Source organism: Nicotiana sylvestris, chromosome 8, assembly GCF_000393655.2.
Source record: "Nicotiana sylvestris chromosome 8, ASM39365v2, whole genome shotgun sequence".
Lineage (NCBI taxonomy): Eukaryota > Viridiplantae > Streptophyta > Magnoliopsida > Solanales > Solanaceae > Nicotiana > Nicotiana sylvestris.
The window spans coordinates 138,916,590-138,934,122 of NC_091064.1; the positions used below are offsets into that span (position 1 = coordinate 138,916,590).

General features: G+C 38.2%; 1 protein-coding gene across 1 annotated transcript; it reads left to right on the plus strand.

Moving 5' to 3' along the window:
- Positions 1–896: 896 nt before the first annotated feature.
- LOC104244844 (RNA-binding KH domain-containing protein PEPPER-like) lies at positions 897–17,261 on the plus strand. The gene is made up of 6 exons (XM_009800346.2): positions 897–1,464; positions 6,004–6,253; positions 12,796–12,944; positions 13,023–13,298; positions 15,120–15,314; positions 16,916–17,261. The coding sequence occupies exons 1-6, from the start codon at positions 1,039–1,041 to the stop codon at positions 17,087–17,089; spliced, it is 1,470 nt and encodes a 489-aa protein (XP_009798648.1). The 5' UTR covers positions 897–1,038; the 3' UTR covers positions 17,090–17,261.
- The last annotated feature ends 272 nt before the right edge of the window (positions 17,262–17,533 follow it).

A 17,533-nucleotide genomic window follows, 5' to 3' on the forward strand; every position in this document is an offset into this window, starting at 1 on the left:
AATCTTTGGATAATGCATCACAATCATATATATAAGAAATCACAATAAGCAAGGAAAACAAATAGATTAATAAGAAAAAACTTGAGGACTTTTATCAACAAAAATAAGTTGGAAAACCAATCATATGCTTAAAATTTTTACATTCATATTTACTTAAGTAGCATACAGACATACTTCTTCCTTCCCCTGCTTACACTTTTGAAAACACCCTGGCATGGAGGCAGAAAATGTTAACCTCATCAACAAAGAAAAAAAAATTAGAATAAAAAAGTGAACTAACCAAATAAAAACTTTGCAGGATGAAGCTATAATAATGATAGGAAAGAAACCATTGATATTGTCAACAAATTTAATCTAATTCCTTAAAGTTATAAAGAGAAACACCATCAAGAAGACCAAACCAAATGCCCTCTCATCGCTGGCTATTTCAATTCATTACAAAAGCATTCCAAAGAGGATAATTAACAGGTTGCTTCACAAAAGGACGTCCAGTACTCTTATATAGTGAAACAAATAACCTCAACTTTAATGATATAGAGGAAAAGATACGAAGAACTTTGAGAACTGATGGATGGTTTTTCACATTCTCCAATTAGTATACACAATAAATGATAGTAGTAATTATTAAAGTAACTTATACACAACGTGGGAGTTATTTTGTGTAAAAACATCTTAAATAAGGGATGAACCATATTAAATGGCCGGAGGCTTTTTGACATCCTAAAAAAAGAAAAAAGTAAAAAAATTGAGAAAAAAGATACATGAAATCCTTGGCCAAAAAAGTGCCATGTCGCTCTTTCATTTCCCATAATTATTATATATAGATAGATAATTATTATATAGATAGATCAATACATACATGATATTTATAAAGTATTACTATTTCAGTTCAAGTTCTCTTTTCGCTAAAATCAAACCCTCGAATCGAAAGTAGAAAGAAACACAGTCGCAAAACTCTCTTTTTCGCTCTCCACTCTCTCACTTTTCTTCTTCTTTGCCCGCAAACCCCTACAAAACCCAGTCCATCACATTTATCAAATGGTTTCTTCTGAAGTAACTGCCTCACAAACCGAGTCCTTTCCTCCGTCAAATCAAGAGCCGCCGTCTTCGGTGGCTCCGCCGCCGACGGAATTAGTCGCTGTAAAATCTGAGGATGCCGAGTCATTTCAGCCGTCAAATCAACAGCCACCACAGACGGAATTAGCCGCTGTAAAATCTGAGGATACCGCCGAAACTGGAAGTGATAACAACAACAACAACAACGGAGACGCCACGGCGGCAGCGCCCGCGGTTGTGCTGAAATGGCCGGGCTGGCCTGGAGACAACGTGTTCCGGCTAGTAGTGCCAGTTCTGAAAGTCGGTAGTATAATTGGACGTAAAGGCGAGCTTGTGAAGAAGATGTGTGAAGAGACTCGCGCTCGTATTCGCGTCCTCGAAGGCCCTCTCGGCAATGCCGATCGCATCGTATGTCATGACTACAATCATTATTATACATACCTCGTTTAGTTTCTGCTTCTTCTAGGGTTTTTTTTATTTATTTGAATTTAAATGTTTTTAATTGGTAAAAACTTCCAATTTTCAGTGCTCATATTAAAAAATTCCAGTGAAAGAGTTGAGATGGGTGGTTGTTAAAATGATACAGTTTCTGGGAAAACGACAATATAAGAAGTCCATAAAAGTAGAACTGTTTGCAGACAATTGTCCCCAAACTATTGTTTCGGTGGTATAGCCAAAATCTAAAGTATTTTTTATGCCAATTGAGTAAAACAGGTAGATTTACACGGACACATGCGGACTAGTACAATGGCCGGGGGCGGAGCTATGTCGAAGGGGGTTCAATTGAATCCCCTTCGTCAAATAATTGTACTGCACAAAAAGGGAAAATATCGGTTCTCTTAGTTATATATAAACTGTTGAATCCCCTTGACATAACGGAAGATCCTAGTGTAGCGGTGAAGGAGTTCAAATATTGTTTTTGGTCACAAGTTCAAACCCCAAGTCTGACACTCTACTTTTTTATGAATCCCCTTGCATAAATTCTTGGACCTGCCACTAGCAATGACAGTCTTTTTTAGTTTTTTTTGGGGTATGCAGACGTCTATTACTGGGACATCAAGGGTACATTTCTAAAAATGAGGGGGTATGCAGACGTCTATTACTGGGACATCAAGGGTACATTTCTGAAAATGAGTTGTTTTGACCGGATTACTTAATAAATCTACAGGAAAAATGGATCCATTTTTATAGTACTTTCATTAGGTAGTTTCTTGGAAGCTTTGTGTTCTCTGTTCTTATTTACTTTTTGGGATAGGTAGGAGGTTTCTCTTTACCGAGTAAACTAAGATTATGAGAAGAATATATAGTCATGTAGAGCAAAGGAGGTTTGTCTTTGAATATATGAATAATACCTTTTATGGCATGTAAGTTGTTGCAACGGTACAGGGTAAAAGGTGTTAAAAGGGGGCGAGATAGACCTAAAGTCACATGGAAGGAAGTTGTTTCGAATGACATACAAATCTTTGGAATCAATGAAGACTTAGCTCAAGATAGGACACAATGGAAGAAAATGATCCATTTGGGGATACCTACTAGTTGGGAATAGGTCTTAGACTTTTATTTACCCATCAAAAAAAAGAATAGGTCTTAGACTTGTTACAGACGGAATTAGCCACTGTAAAATCTGAAGATACTGCTGAAACCGGAAGTGGTAATAACAACAACAACAATGGAGACACCATGGCGGCAGCGGCTGCGGTTGTGCTGAAATGTCCGGGCTGGCCTGGAGGCAACGTGTTCCGGCTAGTAGTGTGAGTACTTAAAGTCGGTAGTATAATTGGGCGTAAAGGTGAGCTTGTGAAGAAGATGTGTGAAGAGACTCGTGCTCGTATTCGCGTCCTAGAAGGTCCTCTCGGCATGCCGATCACATAGTATGTTGTGACATCATTCATTATCATACATGCCTCGTTTAATTTATGCTTCTTCTAGGGTTTTTTGTTACACTTTGCGATTTTTATTTGAAATAACTGTTTCTAATTGGTTAAAACTTACAATTTTCAGTGCTTATATTAAAAGTTTCCAGTGAAAGTGTTGAAGGTAGGTGGTTGTTAAAATGATATGGTTTATGGGAAAACGACAATTTAAGAAGTGCATAAAAGTAGACTGTTTATGGACAATTGTCCCCAAACTATAGTATGATGATATAGCTGAAATCTTTTTGAGGTGGACACATGCAGATTAAACTGTACAATAGCTAGGGGCGGAGCTATGTAAAGCCAAGGGGGTTCAATTGAATCCTCTTCATCAAATAATTATTCTGCGGAAATAGGGAAAAAGTCAGCTCTTTTTTGGTTATATATGAACTGTTGAATGCCTTGGCATAATGGAAGATCCTAGCATAGTGGAAAGGGTTCAAATATCGCTTTAGATTACAAGTTCAAATCCCAAGTGTGATAATGGCAGTCCTTTTTAGGGTTTTTTTTGGTTATGCAGATGTCTATTACTGGGAGATCAAGGATACATTTCTTGAAATGAGTTATTTCGACCGGATTACCTAATCTATCTACAGAAAAAATGGACCCAATGTTATACTCCCTCTGCTCCAATTTATGTGAACTTGTTTGACTGGGCACAGAGTTTAAGATAAAAATGAAGATTTTTGAAATTTGTGGTCCTAAACAAATCAAAAAGGGATCCACAGTATTTGTGTGGTTATAAATACTTCTCACTAAGGGTAAAATTGAGAATTTAAGCTAAATTGTTTCCAAATTTAGAAAGGGATCATTCTTTTTGGAACGGACCAAAATGGAAATAGGTTCACATAAACTGGAACGGAAGGAGTAGTAACTTTCATTAGGTAGTTTCTTAGAAGCTTTGTGTTCTCTGTTCTTATTTATTATTTAGGATATGTATGAGGTTTCTCTTTACTAATTAGACTAAGAATATATAGTGACGTATAGCAAAGGAGGTTTGCCCTTGAATATATAAATATTAAATTTTTTATGCCTTGCAAGTTGTTGCAAGTAGGGCTGGGCATATATCGGGTAAAACTGATAGCCCGAACCGAAAAAAGCTTATTGGGTTGTCGGTATCGGGTCATTGGGTTAATGATTCGGTAACGGTTTAGAATTTTTTTATTATTGGGTTATCGGTTCGGGCCTCGGTTTGCCAATTTTGTTAATGGGTTGACCGATAACCCAATAAAAATTAATAAAATTACGACTTTACACTTAAGTATATACATACATCTAGGGCTTCATTCTCTCATATTCCCTCTCAGCCGCACTCGTCAGTTTATTGTCTTAAGGTCTTCATCTTCAGAGACCTTACTCCTAGCCTAAGTCTTAGACAATAGGTTTCTATAACAAAATTCATCTTCATCTAGGGATTTTTTATTGTTGGAAGATTCTTTATTTTGTGCTCATATTTTATGATTTTTATTTTCGTTTCTTAATTTTGTGAGCTCACGTTGTGCGACGTACTGGCATTAAGTGCTTAATGAAACATGTTGAGCGTTGTTTGGAGCGCAGTTCGATGAAGCCTATAAGGATTGAGTAGTTATTTTCTTGTTAACTTGAAAAACTATTAGTACTATGTTTGGATTTTTTAATCTAAGGTGTAATTGCTACTCCTTTTGTTCTAGTTTATGTGAACCTATTTCCTTTTTGGTCCGTTCCAAAAAGAATGACCCCTTTCTAAATTGGAAACAATTTAGCTTAAGCTTACAATTCTACCTTTAACGAGAAGCTTTTATAATCACACAAATACTCTGGGCCCCTTTTCAACTTGTTTAGGACCACAAATTCCAAATGTCTTCATTTTTTCTTAAACTCCGTGCCCAGTCAAACATGTTCATATAAATTGGAACGGAGGGAGTGCTATTTTGTGTTTCTGTGTGATGTGTTTGGATAACTGTTGTTGAAGTATTAGTACTGTTTTCTACAGTGTTTGGATGTTAATTCCTAAGAGGTAAGATCATGAAAGCAAAAAGCTAAATATTATTGTCGATGGAGCTTGACATTGTGGCTCCAACTTATGTTTGTTTGGTAGAATCTGTGCCATGGTACATTTCTATTGTTGTTATTTGTAGATGAATAGTATGGTTTCAAGCAGTCATGATAGTCATGACTTCTTTACTAATTGTTCCTTGAGGTTTTGTATAATCATGTTTTATAATGAATCTACTTGAGATGTTATAGAAGGTATCATATTTTCTTGGTAGAAAAATTTTGTACGTTCTTTTTTGCATATTAATAATATTTGGGATTTTTGATAAAAAAATGAAATTATATTGATGTAAAGGCGAAAGCCCGCATTTTGTTTTGACAAGTGGCATGAAAAGTATATATAGTCAAACATGGTTCGTGAAGAGTAACCAATCACATATACTAATTCAGCCTGTATATATGCTCCAAAGATTTATAAAATTTCAGTACTCTCTAGAAAGGTACTTTCTACCCCCTCAAACATTCTACTTTTTTTTATCTTCTCATATTGTCCTCTTGATTGCCAAAGGAGACACTTCGGAAACTTCACTTCTTCGTCTCTTTCTCCCGAGTTTCCAGCTAAATAACATCTTGGCGAGTGTAATCCATATGTTAATTTGACTTATGTATTATATTATTGTCACTAAAATTACAAATAAAAGGTCACATCAAAATCTAACATCTGTATAGCTCATTTAATTTGAAATTTGGAAGTTGTGAAATTTGTATAAAATAATATTTTAGTGGAGTTATATAGAACATTGACGTCTCAAAATAGTAAGAGATCAATGTAAAATGGGATGACGGATTGTTTTTCTGAATAATGTATAGATGTGTCGAAACAATTAACACTGTATTATATCATACTATTTTGGTATGACATGGCTTATTGTTTAACTAACAAAAACAAGTCATGTCTAGAAAGTATCTATTGTAGCATGATTTGACTTTATATATTCAAGGTATTTATATTAAAAGAAGCTGTACCACTCCTTGCTGACTTCCTGCATATGCTTTTCAGGTCCTAATATCTGGAAGAGAAGATCCAGACGCGCAAGCATCACCTGCAATGGATGCTGCTCTAAGAGTATTCAAGCGTGTTGCTGGACTAAGCGATGGTGATCCAGGAGCAGTAGCTGCTGGTGCAGCATTTTGTTCTTTAAGGTTACTGGTGGCGTCATCGCAAGCCATTCACTTGATTGGGAAGCAAGGTTCTACAATCAAATCAATCCAGGAAAGATCTGGTGCCTCCCTGCGAGTGTTATCTGAAGGTGAGCTTTCTATCTTTACTGATTTGGTTGCTTTTTCATCTTAGTGCCTCTTTCACAACATAATTATCATGGTACTGGAACTTTTTTGAGTCAAATGATTGGTGACTTGGCTGTATGACTTTAGCTAAAACAATACGGCCAAATGTGGGGTTGTAGGTTAGGAGGTAGTTGAGTCTTGCCCTACTTCGTACCATTGTGAGACTAGTCTGGTAGGGTTTTTGTTTAAGATAGCTAGTGGCAATGTTGTATTTTACTATTTCGCTTTTCAGTGCAGGACCTATTTACTAGTTATCGCTTTTGCTTTGCATCTTTCTTCTAGATTTCATGTTGTTCCTATTTTTCCTATGATTTCTATAGTGATACTAATATTGTCTCCTTTTGTCTTTTTGTTTTCTTGAGCCGAGAGTCTTTCGGAAACAACCTCTCTGCTCCTTCGAAGTAGGGGTAAGGTTTGTGTATACACTACCCTCCCCAGACCCCACTAGTAGGATTATACTGGGTTGTTGTTGTTAATACGACCAAATGTACTGAAAGTCACCCCTATGTCCCACAACCAATTTCTTTTTGAATTCCCATCGAGGCAGGAAGCGGTGGCCGTCATCTTTCATTGAAGTGGTGGTCTCCGGTGACCGGCATTGATTTTGCCTCCCAGAGATCTGAACAGAAATGGATCAAGGCTTTTGGTATCCCTATTAATGCTTGGAAACTTGAGACATTCAGAACCATTGGTGACATTTGCGGCGGCTTCATTGGCATTGATTTGGATATGAAGTACCGGAACCATTTTATTTGGGCAAGAATCTGTGTTAGCAACAACAGCAAAAAATGCCCAGAGAAGATAACACTTGACCTTGAGAACTGGTGTTACGAAATCTCAATTTTGAAGGACGTTGCTGTGCCACCAAAGCCAGTTAGAGTAGCAGGAGCTGCAACAGGGATTGGGTCATCACCGGCGTTGAGTTTGGGGAAAGCTGATGAGGGTTACGTGAATTCGGGGCACGTGGAGGGACATCTGTCCAAGGGCAACTTTAATTCAAATCTCTTGGGCCCATTTCCCAGCCTTCTCAATTCACGGGCCACAAGCCAAATCAGGCCCAATATTGCTAGCAGTTCAGGAGTTATTAAAGAACCTGTGGTGGGCCAAAATTTTAATTACTACAAAGGCCCAAAAAAGAAAGCCCATCAGAAGGCCAAGCCAATCAAACCCAATTTTATTCAGGAGTGGCGAACTAAAGGTTTATTGATGGACCCTCGTCCTAAAGTCATCGTTGCTGCACCTTCTTCTTCTATTTTCTCTCACCAGTCTCAAGCCACGAAGTCAATTGATGAATCCCTGCCGCATGCAACTGTTGAAACATATCTGGAAGCAGCTGATGATGAAGCAGAATCTCTTTTGGCCAACCTCAGGGGTCTTCCTCAACAACTGGGTTGGTCAGAAGTTGCTTCTACTGCCTTAATGTGCTCAGAATCTGATTCCTACGGTGAGGCACTTCCTTTACCATGGCATGAAGGAGAGTAATTGGAAGTTCATGGAATCCAACAGAGTATTCAGCAACCTACAACAATAGAAACCTCCAAGTGGACCAAATTGGTTATGGGAAAAGTTTGCAAGGCATTTGGGGTCAATACAGTGGGGTTTGAGCATGAAATTTTCGATTTAATTACGAGAATGGATCAAAAAAGACAGGTTCAGTTGCAAAACAGTGGTTCACCATCTTCAGCTAGTAGAAAGGGGAAAGGGAGGAAAAAAGGTGGTACAGAGGTTCAAAATTTAATTTGCAATATCAACTATGAGGGAAGAAACAAAAGGGATAGGGGCAGGTATGGCAAGAATATGTCCCACATGAAAGTAAAAATTCTTAGCTGGAACATTTGCGGTCTGAACAAGGAAAATAAAAGGAGTACTCTTGTATCTCTAGTTAGAAAATGGAAAGCTGACATCTTGTGTCTCCAAGAAACTAAAATGGAGAGCATTCCAACTTCTATGATTTACCAAATTTGGGGGAATAGGTGGGTAGATTGGGGCAGAATTGAAGGCTAGTGGCACTAGGGGTGGTATTCTTATCTTGTGGGATAAGAGAATGTGGAGGTGTATTGATTCTCTTCAAGGTTGCTTCACAATGACTTGCTTCCTTGAGAGCATACATGAAGATTTTAGATGGGGTTTTACAGGTGTATATGGACCTCACAACAATACGGAGAGGGAGGTCTTTTGGCAGGAACTAGGTGCAATAAGAGGGATTTGGGGTGATCAGTGGGTCGTGGAGGGGATTTCAACGTTTGTAGGTTCGAATCTGAGAGGTTGAATTGTACTAGAAGGACCAAAGCTATGAAGAGCTTCTCAGAAACAATTGTGGACTTGCAGCTAATGGATTTGCCTCTACAAGGGGCTCAATATACCCGATCAAGAGGGGAGGACATTTTCCAAGCCTCACGGATCGACAGATTCCTAGTCTCTCTAGAATGGAATGAAAGCTTCAATGCTGTCAAACAATTGGCTCTTCCAAGAGTTATTTCAGACCACAAACAATGGACCTCTGTTCAATGCTGTCAAACAATTGGCTAACGAGGTCTTGGATTGGATGATTAAAAATGGGGAACCTGGTGTGATGTGTAAATTGGACATAGAGAAGACATTTGATCAACTTAATTGGTCCTACTTGCTTTCTATTTTGAGGAAAATGGGGTTTGGGGACAAATGGTTGAAGTGGATCAAGTATTGCATCTCTACCATCAAGTACTTAGTCTTAGTGAACACAGGTCCTGTGGGCTTCTTCTCTCCTAAAAAAGGAATAAGGCAAGGGGATCCACTCTCTCCTTTCCTGGTCATACTATACTAGCCATGGAGGGTTTAAGTAAAATGATTGAAAAGGCCAGGCAAATGCAGTGGATTCAGGGATTCAATGTAGGTACAAACATTGGGAACACTATTACTATATCACACTTATTGTATGCAGATGATACTCTGATCTTATGTGAGGCAAATAGAACTCAAATCATGTACTTGAATCTTACACTACTTCTCTTCGAACCCTTATCAGGCCTACATGTCAACAAACTGAAAAGTATCATCTACCCGGTCAATAATGTACTTAACATTGAGGACCTGGCAGAAATCATGGGGTGCAGTATTAGAACACTACCTAGTACCTTCTTGGGCCTACCACTGGGAGCTAAATTCAAAAGCTGTGAGATTTGGAATGGAGTTGTGGAAAATTTTGAGAAGAGGTTGGCTTCTTGGAAGTTGCAATACCTATCTATGGGGGGAAGAATAACTCTTATTAGCAGTGTACTTGACAATATTCCTACTTACTTCATGTCCTTGTTTCCCATTCCTATAAAGGTGCTAAAAAAGCTGGACAAATTAAGGAGAGACTTTTTATGGGAGAGGAATAACAGTTCTCACAAATTTCATCTGGTAAAGTGGGACAAAGTCGTGCAGCCCAAGTGCAATGGTGGGTTGGGGGTCAGAGATCTTGCCATGCAAAATAAGTGTCTGCTAATGAAGTGGTTATGGAGGTATGGTAAGATGATACAAGTCTTTGGAAGAAGGTGATCAATGCTAAACATGGGGAAAATGATAATTGGAGCACGAAAATTGTCAATGCCCCCTACGGAGTAGGACCTTGGAAGTATATTAGCAAGTTAGGGAATGAATTTTTCCAGAATGTCCATTTCAAGCCGGGCAATGGAGCACACATCAAATTCTACAAAGATAAGTGGCTCAACAATTCTACACTTATGGAGGACTATCCTAATCTTTTCAACTATGCCCTGGACAAGAACTCCTCAATTGCTCAAAACAGAACTACCAATATTTGGGATGTGCACTTTAGAAGAGCAGCTCAAGACTGGGAGATTGAAAGCTTGATGGAAATGATAGCCAAAGTGGAGGCTTACAATATTGATGAGAATGCTTCGGACATGATGAGATGGGGCAGTAAGGGTAGTTTCACTGTCAAAGAATGTTATAGGCAACTCAATTCTCGGAATCAAGTTCTTGATGCATGGCCTTGGAAGCTGATATGGAGGACCAAATTACCAGTGAAGGTCATTGGTTTCAACTGGACAGCCCTACATGAAGCTTGCCTAACTCAAGATAATCTCAACAGAAGAGGGTTTCAACTGGTTAATAGATGTTATCTATGCAGGAGGAACCAGGAATCTATCAGTCACCTCTTCCTGCACTGTCCAGTAGCCATTGATATATGGAACATGTTCTATAGTATTTTTGGGATAAGTTGGGTCATGCCACAAAATCTGAGAGACGTGTACTTGAGTTGGAGTCTTTGGCCAGTTGATAAGTCCATCAAAAAGATCTGGATTATGATACCTGTAATTATTTTTTGGTGTCTATGGAATGAAAGAAACAAAAGATGTTTTGATGGCATCTCAACTCCAAACCACTCTATTAAAGCCAAATGTTTAGCCAATCTTTTTTGCTGGACAAAGCTGTCCTCAATAGTTACTACTGAACACTTTTTGGAGTTTATTAGCTCTCTTGTCCTAGATTGAGACATTGTATAGGGGCTAGCAACTCACTTTTATTTTTTGTATATCTACTTCTTGTACTCTTGCATCTTCTTGATGCCTTTTAACACAACAATTTATTTCATCAAAAAATAAAATCCTTGACGAAGAATATGATGAGGCTCCCAATAAAGTGGACCATTCTAAAAGACCATCTCCTGCTGCTCACCAAAATTTTGCATGTGTATCAAGATGATAATTCGGTCCAGTTGTCGCAAAAGCTCGAAAAAAGGAGAGTATTAGTGAAGAGGAAAGTTCTAGCGACAACAAGTATTAAAGAAAGAGAAACTCGGTCCAAATTAGGGTAGTTCTAAGGAAACATGTGCTGAGGAAGAGGAGGAGTCCTCTAAAGAAGAAGACGAGAACTGCCAAAAAGAAGAGTTGCAGAAGAGAAACTTTGGGACATTGAAGCATGTTAGCTACAAGGTTCAAGGAGGAGTATTGAAAATTAAATGTTGCGTTGAAAGATGAGAAGACCTATTGGCTTTGAGTGTTTAAATTAAATACTTAGAATTGTGTATTACATGAATTAGTAATGCCTATATTTGTGAAAATGGGAGTATAGAATGAATTGTGATACATGTTTTAGATGAGGTACGCGTTGAATAACGCCTATAAATACCTATATATTATTGTCATTTTATTTAGCTTATGTCGAGTGAAGCAATAGAATACGTTTTTGCACTTGTATAACTTGATTGATTGAGAGTGCGTGCTTCCCAAAGTTCCAACAGGATAGACCATCATGGTTGGAGCCAGAGGTGCAAAAGGGATTCATCCGAACCCCTTTTCTTGGAAAATTACACCGAATATGCAAGGTCAAAATTATTTTTATGTATATAGTAGATGTTGAATCCTCCTTGCTCTTCTTCGTGTGTTTACTTTTTCTATATTTTGAATCCCCTTAGTGAAATTCCTGGCTGCGCCAGTGTCGAACTTCATCTCCTCCTTCAAGATGAAACAGAGCTAATCCTAGATCTCAAATGACCTATAAAGGTTAAAGAGCGAAGAAAAGAACTAATGCATATGATATTTCCAGATTTGAACCTATGAAGTGCAAGATAATTGATTTGAACATTTTGCCTGATGGTGGTCAAGTAGAAAAGCAATGAAGGGACGTATATTATGGTGGACTAATTCTCTTCTGTACATTTTAGAAGCCCTCTGAGAAATAGGCTAATGGTTATACCAGATAACAATGAAGAAATTCCATATGCAAAAAGGAGAGAGTGAATTGGATTAGATAACTTTCTTTTCAACTGTGACACGGTGGTCGGGGAGGGCTTAGAAGGGACAGACTTACAGGAGGAGAGTAAGGGGTGGTTGAAACTGGACGTTGGGGAGGATCACTTTGAGGAAGGGCTGCAATGTTGGCAGGGGTGGGGGAAGCAGGAGCCACAAAGTACTCCAGGGATGGTTCTATTTTTTTTGTAAAGTAGTAAATGAGCAAATTTTATTGTTCACAAAGTCTGTATGGAAGACTTAATAGCGGGCACTAGAGTGTGACTTAGGCAAAATCAGAGTCATCCTAAAATTGTCTTCACTTGGACGTGGTGCTCAAATTCTGCAGAAAAATGTTTATTGGGCTATTGATAGAAACAGTTGTCTCTCAATGTAAGATACCTTCAGTTGTCATTTCTACTACATATGCTCCATTGAAATGTGGAGTTCCCAGGCAGCTCATTTCATTCTTAGTTGTTAACTTAACAATGATTTCTATGTAGAGATTAGCTTCTTTTTTCTGAATTATAATAGATGACCATGCACTATGATTATAAAATTGTAGTAATTTCTAACTCAATGATGTCAAAGTATGAAATGAGTTTCTCTTTCCTGGATTATAGCAAATTAACTCAATTTCAGTATGGTTATGAAATTGCATTCAGGATTTGATCTTGGAGTGTATTTCATTGTGATTCTTGATGGTGGCATTGGTGTGTTTTGCTATTATTGCGTGACATGAAACCTTCAGTCATGTGGTAGTAACATCTAACAATTTCTGAATTTCACAGATGATGTGCCTCCTTATGCCACTTCAGATGAGAGAATTGTTGAAATTCATGGAGAGGGCTTGAAGGTGCTTGATGCTCTGGAGGCGGTATTGGGACAGCTGAGAAAGTTTTTGGTTGATCATAGTGTGATACCTGTATTTGAAAAGACGGTAAGTTTGATACTATTGGCTGTTGGCTGAAGCGTAATTGTCCAAATGTGTTTTTGCTAATACATGTTCTACTGCCAGTGCAATGCAAATATCTCTCAAGATCGGCCGGCGGAATCCTGGGCTGATAAATCACAGTCCTCAAATCTTCCACCTTCTGTTCCTGCACCTACATCCCAAGCTCTGACAGTTTCTGATTATTCTCTTTCCATGAACCGAGACACTTACTTACTTGATCGCGAAGCCACTCCGGACTTTAAGCTCCGGCCCTCTACGCTATCTCTGTATGGACAGGATCCTGGACTTGGTGGCTTGCGTACTTCTGTAGCTGGTCGAACTGGTCCCATAGTAACGCAGGTCAGTTTCATGGATATTCTGTGTCTCCATTTGCTGCTAGTTTCATGGAAATTGAGCTTCAGTGTGGTTCAAGTTGGTACTATTACGTTGTGTAGAATCGGTGTTTATACAATGCATAAGTAAGCAAGTTGTATACCTATTAAATAGCGTAAAATGAATTTTCAACAAGAGTGCTTGATATGACCTTGATAGGGAATTATGGAGGTCGAGCATTAAGGTTGTAGGTTAGGGGAGAGGGTGAATTATGGAGGACATGGCCCTTGATAGGGAATTATGGAGGTCGAGCATTAAGGTTGTAGGTTAGGGGAGAGGGTGAATATTTCTACAGCACAACTGAGAGAGACTATCTAGTTAGGAGTTAGACTAGGAATGTCAGTGGTCGTCTATTGATGCAGGGCTTTACCTTCTAGTTGTACTATACCAGCCATCTAATTCGTATTTCGTATTTCGTATGTCGTATCCTGTATTTCATATTTCGTATCTCCTATATATTGTTGTTATTTTATTACGCATTTTTATGGTACTGATATATTATCTCCTATTGCTTTTTTTGAGCCGAGGGTCTCCTGGAAACCGCCTCTCTACCCTTCGGGGTAGGGGTAAGGTCTGCGTACATATTACCCTCCCCAGACCCCACTTGTGGGATTATACTGGGTCGTCGTTGTTGTTGTTGTTGTTGTAGTGCTTGATATGACCTGAAGTTTGTCTTACTAAGCTTTGTGCATTGTAGTAGCGCTTTACGCTTAAAGCCTCAACTGACTTTTGCACTTTTCTACACTTTTTGCCTTAGACAAGTTGACATTTTCTCAAACTGTAAATTCGTTGCATGGAGTGACTATTTTGGGATAAAATGATAAGGGAGTGTGAGGCTTGAAATTTAAGACTTGAAAGAATGATTCGATCAAGCTGCTGAGTATTGGAAACAGGTTATAGTCCCAGTAATTATATTGAAGCACATAATTGGTTGAAGTTTACGAGACGGTACGAGCAAAAGAAGACTCCGTTTAATCGTTATCCTTTATTTAGAGTCCTAGTCTGTATTTTTAATTTATAATGTAGATATTAAACCGGTTAACTAAAAACGAATCATGAGTTTGAGGGTTGTACTTATATTACTCTTGCTGGTTTTGTATTGGTGGAGGATCTTGGTGGCTAAAGTGAGAATATTTACACTTCAACTGTACCTTGATCTGGACCACTTGCTTTGTTACCTTTAATAGCTGTTTATGGGAGAGCCCTTGATGGGCCCCGTAACTGTCGAAGAGTTGGAGTAACAACTTTGCGATTCAAGGTTTGGATCACAACGGATGCAATTTTTCCATCTGGCTAAGCTTTGGTGGAAGAATACTTTATGCCTATCCTGGTGAGAGTTAGAAGGTACCTGGTGGATACATTGAAGTGCGCGCGAGTTGGCTTGAATGCCACCATAACGGAAACAAATATACTTTGTGAGAGTGCGGATTTTGGTTGAAATTTCTCCTAGTTGTGTTCTCCTTTCTTTCTTGCACCAGATATTCTTATTTTCTTTGAGCGGGTGTGGTGGGGTGGGGTTGTTTCCAGTTTTTGCATGAACATCGTGCTCGCTTCTGCATTTTATTGATTCATACAAATTAACTTATGTTTTGTTCAATTTTGGTGAAGTGTTACTCGATTCCACTCTGTTTTAGTATCCTGCTCTTAAACTTGAATGTCTAGCAGTTCTATTCCGTCTTTCTGCTTAGCCATTAGCCTAAGGATTTGGCCATTAGCTAAATCTATTTAATGCAGTGTATCAGCTCTGATATATGGGTCACTTCTTTCTCTCTTCTTTTTCCCTCTCAGATGACAAAGGTAATGCAAGTACCCCTGTCGTATGCTGAGGACATCATTGGTATTGGTGGAGCCAACATAGCATATATTCGCCGCACGAGTGGGGCAATTCTTACTGTGCAAGAGAGCAGAGGCTTACCTGAAGAGATAACTATAGAGATTAAGGGTACCTCGTCTGAGGTTCAAACGGCCGAACAGCTTATTCAGGTATGAAGCTCATCTTTAATGGTCAGACCATCTCCACTGCACCTCACCTTCCCTTTTATATAGACACAAGTAATTTGTAGTTTCATACAAGTCCATAGCAGGCGATCATGGTCCTTCAGCTGGTTGTTATTTTGTTCATGTGTCTACTCTACCAGATTATATTTCTTCTGGAACTTTTTTTCTAGGACCCGTTACAAAAGTTCAAATATGTTAAAACTTTTATGTAGTTTAGCCTTTTAGGTTGTTGAGAACAAAACTTTGTGGTCGTAAGCTCTCTGCAATTTCGGTTGTTGCAATCTATACACATGGATGATATCCTTGTTTGGGGAGAGAAACTCTAGGTGGGCTCGGTAGAGAAATCTCTAGTTTGGATGATGAGAACTGATAACAATAAAACTCAAAGAAACAAGAAATTCAATAAAGCATTCAAGAACTAGTTAGAAACCAGAAGATTGAGATAGAATTAGAAGAAGGGAGGAGATTTAGAAGAAAGAAAGGACAATCTAATAATCAAATTAGCATGCCGTTACTAGATTCAATCCAAGGGAGAAGAGAAATTGAACTCGTACATGAAAATACTTACCTAGGAGAATCCAAGAGAGGTTCAATTGAAGAGATATAGGGGTTTCTTCCCCAAGCTCTCACAAGAGCCTCAATAGTCCAATCAACAAAACTAAACTAAACTCTAAGGAGTCTCTTTATATTAGCTATTACAATGGGCTTAGATAAATACGCAGAATACCCTTCTAGGCTAAGATTTGGAATTAATAACTAGTTGGGTGAACTTCTTTTAGGGCTTCTGCTCTTTCTTTTAACATCAATTCGAGTATATTATGGACTTTAAGATCTTCCTTCCATTTTCCCCCAACTTGTTTGGGACTAATACGTTGTTGCTGCTTAAAAATCTCTATGTATGAAATAATTACAACAACTACACCTAAGTCCCACACACTGACAGATCCACCGTTGAAGTTAAGAGCTCGACAGAACCCATTAGCTTGACTAGATCTTGTAATTGTGTTAATAAATCTACTTAATGTGTATAAATAATCTATCCAGAATCCAATAAGCAAAAAAGGTTGTTGTTCCAAAATTCTTAAACTCAAAATTTTAGATCTGTCTGTACCCAAACAAGTTGCGGTCGGTTATATGTATCCTCACTAATCATGTTACTCAATATAAATTCATCTCAAGCTAATATTATCCAAAATAAAAAGTAATAACAACAAAAACAAAATTAAAGGTATTTTATGATATCATTAATTGTTTATTGTTTTGTTTAAATTGATTAATCTGTAATCACCTTTATCTAAATAAATCAGAAATAGACGTAGAATCAAAATCAGACCTTGAGCAAGGTATTTTTAAGGAAAATACTAATAATCCAGCCGTATCTTTCCCGTTTTCTGATGTACCACTACTTTGAGGTTTCCTTATCAAAGGGTATGGTCGGCTCTACATGTTTCGTCGAGACATTGGGGAAACAAAATGTTGAAGGACAAATATGATACATAAGATAAAAAGACTAGAAAAACTGATGATAAAGCACGATCATTTTATTTAACTAGCAAATACTTAATTTATCACTTGCTTTTGTGCAGGAATTCATTAGCAACCACAAAGAGCCAGCCCCGAGCTTATATGGGACGGGTGAGAGTGGATTTGGTTCTTTTTCTCGTTTCAGTGACTCCTATTCATCATCTTCGTTTCAATCTCAGCGCTTAGGGGGATATGGATCTTCTAGTATAGGAGGATACAACAGTTTTAGATACTAATCGCGAGTAGGCTTTGGAATAGTTCCTGAGAGGTTCTCTTTTACAACTTCTGGAACCCTACTTTAGAATGGATTCATGTATGTAATTAACTTTCTTAAATCTAATGAGAAGTTAGTATTGAAACCTAGTGTTTTTGGTACTTGATCTAGATAAAAGTTATTATTGTCACCAATCTGCCTGCTTAGTTTCTCTCTTTTACTTTCTTCTTTATTCTCTTTATGCTTTTGATTCATCTTGCGCATAACATCTATAGCATGGTGAGGGTCCTTGAGTTTTTGGCCAAATTTATCCCTTATGTTTTGTAGTGGACCTAATATCGTCCTCGAAATGAGCACATTCTGTCCTCTAAGTTTGCTAGACGTGAGCAGATATAGTCCAAGTAACATAACACAACTAGCTAACCAGGTAAACTAAAGGAAGAAATCTTTTAGTGACTTTCACGTG